This window comes from Citrus sinensis, chromosome 1 (genome assembly GCF_022201045.2).
Source record: "Citrus sinensis cultivar Valencia sweet orange chromosome 1, DVS_A1.0, whole genome shotgun sequence".
NCBI lineage: Eukaryota > Viridiplantae > Streptophyta > Magnoliopsida > Sapindales > Rutaceae > Citrus > Citrus sinensis.
This window is the reverse complement of record NC_068556.1, coordinates 19,639,110-19,644,500: the sequence shown is the minus strand read 5'-3', so window position 1 is coordinate 19,644,500 and position 5,391 is coordinate 19,639,110. Positions and strand designations below refer to the sequence as shown.

Genomic DNA, 5,391 nt, shown 5'->3' with positions numbered 1-5,391 from the left:
CATTTAAAAAGCTTTTTAATCACGCTTTTAAGTTTATAAAAGATTCGTCAGCATCTAAAGAACAAATCTTTGATGTTCAAATTATTTCTCCTCCTTTATACAAACTTAGCTACCTTACAAAAAGAGCATCTCCTTCAAAATTTGAATTACATTGTCTTCTCAAACGTTAACTTAAATTTTAAAACGTTATGTGATGACTAAGAATAGCAGCAGCAGCAGCAAGTTCTGAATTTTAGTTTCCACTTTAGAGAGTGGAGTCCCCCAAAATTAGAAAGAGTGAAGAATAGAGACTATAGAGAACAAAGGAATTGTATTTTTAATTTAAGGGAGCTGTGCTTTTCTTATTCATTCATTTATTTAAATACTCTTTCAAGAGAGTTACAGACAAATTCTAAAAACGGCTAAAAATATCATCTCTAACAAACTTGACAACACAGCAAAACAAAATTACAATAATAAGTAAATAACAAATTCAACACAATATCTTTAGAATATCTAAGTGTTGTAATTAGTTGCACCATCAGTCACGAACAAAATCTTGAAGTTTGAAGGGCATTTTAGGCTGTCTCTTGGGCGTAGCATGAGCAACCAGCTGTGCAATGATTGTATCATTATGTGTGAATCTTATGACTAAAATTTTGAAATCCTGAAACTATCATAGAAACTATAAAATAATATGTTGTAGTTTACAAACAAACATTTCAATTTGAAAATGACTATTGAAATTGTTTACAGTCTCATAACAATCAAGGTCGGGTACCCTTCATTTGGACATCGAAACTACTAGAGACTGTTGAAATTGCTGCTTCGCCTTGCGTCTAGATCTTGAAATCATGATGTTAAGTGTTAGCCTAGTTGGACTTTTTAATTTGTCTCGTTTGTCGAATCTGTCAATAGTCAGAAACTGTGTACTGCTTTACTTCTCATTCGGGTTCTGATGTTACAGGTACGATATATCCATCTTATTGAATAAATCCACAGCTTGAATTTGCTGGGCCCATGTCAAGGGCATTGACATAATTTATCAACAAAATTACCAACGCGTGGATCATATTAATCCAACAAAGCATTAGGCACCAGAATGAACTACTCTAATTAATTATGAATACTAAATTAAAATTAACAGTTAATGGTGGCATACTTATCTGTTTAGAAGATAAAACAAGGAATATTGACCATCATTTACACCTTAGGCCTAAAGCAAATAATGATTGACAATTTATTTGATATGGGTCCTCAAGAATCCCCTTTAAAAATTAAATAACCTTCCAAAATTGTTACACTTTATGTGTCTTTAGAGATTTTGGAATGAAACTTTTAGAGTTTTTGACTCAACAATCACGTGTAATCGATGGATATGGCATGTTTGAAGATTCAAAGAGCCCCAATTATTTGTGTTCTAGTGATGAAACTTCTAGAATTATATACATATAATATACACACGTGTGTTGGGTGGTGTTATCCATTTTTGAAGAACCATAAATACTTGAAGTGTTGAAAATTGAAAACTCATTGATCTAGAACGGATGTGTTCTAGTGAATATATATATATATATGTTACAACATTTGAAACAATACAACATCTGAAATAATGATACTCTGACATCTAATTCCATCGGTCTATATCTATTACTCACAACTAGAAGATTATTATTGTAGTCTCAAAAGCCATATTTATTGAGAGCCATAAACTAATTAGATGATAAACTGTCTGTCTCTTTTTTCATATACATGATAAGTTTTCGAATGCACCGTGTGCATTGGCAGGAGAAGAGTTTCTTCCCAAGAATTTTTTTTTTTCCGAATCAAGTATTACTCATAAATTTTTAAATAATAATAATTAAACATAATTTCAAAAATAACAATTCAGATGATTAGCAATCTTCCATCCAAATATAAGATCCATAAAAATAAAATGTAACTTGTAAGATTTTCTTCACAAGATTAGAACTAGATGAAACTCGCTATGGACACGTATATTTGAGTTATAGCATAGTACAATTAACCTAAATGATCGCAACATATTTACCAGGGCCAGCTTTAGAGTTTTTGGAGGCTTAGGCGAATTTCTTTTATAGGGCCTTTTTTTATTTTGAAACTTAATACTCAAAGCAACATAAAATATCTCAAAGTTCGGTCCACACTTAGTTCTTGAATTTCAAAAATAATTAAAAAGATCTTAAAATTTTGTAAAAACAAAACCTAAAAAATTAGTGAAGAAGATATCTTTTTTACTTCCATTAGAACCATTACAAATATATATATATATATATTATTTTAAAATAGAATATCTAGAATTGTATCACATAGAGAGTTGAGAAAATAAATTAATAATAAAATAATGGATATGGACTTTATATTTCAAGAATCTAATTTTTTCTTTTTTAAATGAACTAATGAATGTAATGATTTTCTTTGTAAATAAGACGTTAAGGAATTGTTTCATCTATTGATTTTTGAGGTAATAAGGTAGTAGAAATTAAAAGGAATACTAAAGTTAAAGATTCCAATGTTAAATAATTAAGTTTTCTTAGAAAACTGAAAAGGTAAAGAATTTAATTTTTTTTCTTAGAAAGACTAATAATGAATGAATTAATGGTTAGACAATATTATTAATTATGTCTCTTTAACACTAAGATTAGCAAATATGAATAGGCTTTCCTACGTAAAAAACACTTCATTAATTAAAGAATTATTAAGGATATACTCAAAAGATGAGGCCTTCCCAAAATATGAGGTTTTAAACAACTGTCTTGTTCGTCACTTAAAGCCACCACTGATATTTATTGTAAAATATAAAGATCAATGAATTTGTAAAATATAAATTTTGAAGAAATAAGAGGGATTCAGTTTCCCCTAGTTGCAAATTTGGTTAGTTTTTTTTTTATTTTGACCACGAGGTATCCTGGAGAGAGCCCCAACTGTGGGAGGCACCTTTAAGCCCGTACCACAATTCAGACTAGAAGTCCTCGCTCGAACCGAGAGGCACAGGTTCTTCCAACAAAAGCGACTTCCCTGCGACTCGAACTGGGGAACAAACCCAATCAAGCCACTTAAGGGGACTCCATTACCAGTGGAGCCAACACTTTGTTAAGTTTTTTTTTTTCATAGAAGTATTATATTGGTGTAAATTTTCTCCGTTGGAATTAAAATAGACGTAATTATTTCTACAAAAGTAGTATAAATAAATAAAGGAGTAAAGGCTCGATTGAGGGTCACATGTGGTCAGGTGGATGAAAGTCAGAGTAGCCATTCCATAATTGCGTTTCGAATATGCGAATCTCTTTTTAATTTTTTGCCTTATGATTATTATATACCTATAGAATTATTTTTCTGAATATTTTTTAATACTTTTACGTTATTCTTATATCTTTGTTTTTTCATGCTTTTTTTCGTTTAATTAGAGTATGACCATTCAACTTGCATCAGATCAACCGATTGATAGAAGTTGTCGGTACCTAAATTGATTGACTGAGTGGAGCATTTTTTTTTTAATTTAATAACCAAATTGAATATCATAATATAATGGTGACTATGACATCACTTATATATTATATTTCCTGGTTTTTTACACCGTTAAATAGTTAAATTTTATTGACTTTTTAATTATTTAACGATACTTAAACTGTGATTATTTGACGGCGTTTAAACTGCACGGTATGGTAAAATACCTTTTGGTCGATACATTTATAATTCAATAAATAAATTTATATGTTGTAATTTGTAAATCAATTATTAATTTCTCTTCTCTAAAACCTCCCAATTCGATTCTTGCACTCCTTTTCTTTCCCTTCCGGTCAGTATTCTAAATTGCCCGTAACTTATTTTTAAATTTGATATAACTGAAATCATATACAAGCTTGTTATAAACAGAGAATTAATACGATTAACACTAACAAGTTGAAAAAAGTTATTTTCTATAAGAAGATTATTAACAAGAAAACCCCAACTCAGTTTAATATTCAAACTAAACTATTGTAATTATTCAAAATAAGTTATGGTAAACATTTATAATAAGTTTATCATACGTGCATTTATAGTAATATACGTTTAAAATTTAATTACATATTAAACTCGGCAATGAATTCTACTTCCACACGTGGAGGTACGATACGAGCTAGTAGTCGATTAACCAAGCATTTCTTTAGAAAAATCAAGCAATTATTGTAAAATTATTTTGGTTACCAAGCAAATGTGCCGTGTAACACAAGACAAAAATCAGCATATTGTATTCCTGATTAATATTCACCATTTACGCAACATTTACAAAAATCGATTTCGATTATATAATCCTAAAAAATAAACGCCCCAAATTTGCCAATTTTCTTTCCATTTTCCCATTAGCCAAACAGATTTAAGAATCATAAATATTCAGAAATTAAAAAAAATCGAATATTTGGTAACATTACTTAAATTTATGTTCAATAACTAATTAGCCGTATGAATATCAACATATTGATCTGTATCGGTATAAAAAGTCAATAATAGCACCCAAAAGAAAATAAAAACCGCTCTAAGTATCAACAAATTAGTAAAACCACGCGGCGCGTGGTTCACAAACTCTATCCCGCACGCGCGCACGCAGAAAACGTTAGGTCTAACAAACTACTTTTGACCGGACCGGGTTAAACAAAATAATTATCATCCCCCTTTTTACCACTTCTACACCGGCACAAAGAAAGACGCCTTTATAGGCGCCGACTCGTAGCAAAACGGCGCCGCAGGGTGCTGCCACTTCTTGAACACCACCGGCTTGTCGCCTTCCGCCGACCGTTGCTCCTGCCGTGACTCCACTCTCATCGTCAGATCTTTATTGTTGGTGGTCGTCGGCGAGGTGGCCAGCGGCGATAGAAGCGGAATCGCCACGTTCCAGGATGAAGCCGGACTGATTTGGAGAGAAGCCGGCCGGCGCCGCTGCAGCCGGCTCGGCTGGTGCCGTGAACCGGAGTTATCATTTCTCGATGAATCAGCCATATACAACAGAGAATTGATGAGATTTCCTTTGAACGGAAACTTTTGTTTTTATTTGTTTAAGATTTTGGAAAGCTGAGGAATATAAGAGCGGATATTTTTTTGTAATTTTTGGCCGGGTGAACAGAAATAGGGAGGGAAGAGAGAGGGAAAGAGTATATATAGGGGGCGAGGGGCATGTGGCTAACACGTTGGGTGAGTCCAGAAAGAGTTGAGAAGGGAATGAGCTGTCACACGGCTCGACTTTTTAGCCGATTGATTTTGGATTTAATTTTGACTGAATTATGACTCGAATCTCACCCTTTTTTTTTTTTTGAAAAAAAATATTTTTCTAAATTAATTAATTTAGTTACTGTAAGCCTTTTTTTTTCTGACAGAAGGGGAAACATTTTTTGAAGTCAGAAAAGGTTGTTACACAAT

General features: G+C 32.1%; 1 protein-coding gene across 1 annotated transcript; it reads right to left on the bottom strand.

Annotated features, from left to right (window-relative positions):
• Positions 1–4,395: 4,395 nt before the first annotated feature.
• Positions 4,396–5,113, bottom strand: LOC102628090 (hypothetical protein). The gene has a single exon (XM_006489495.4). It carries the CDS (start codon positions 4,972–4,974, stop codon positions 4,663–4,665), a length of 312 nt encoding a protein of 103 aa, XP_006489558.2. The 5' UTR covers positions 4,975–5,113; the 3' UTR covers positions 4,396–4,662.
• Between the last annotated feature and the right edge of the window lie 278 nt (positions 5,114–5,391).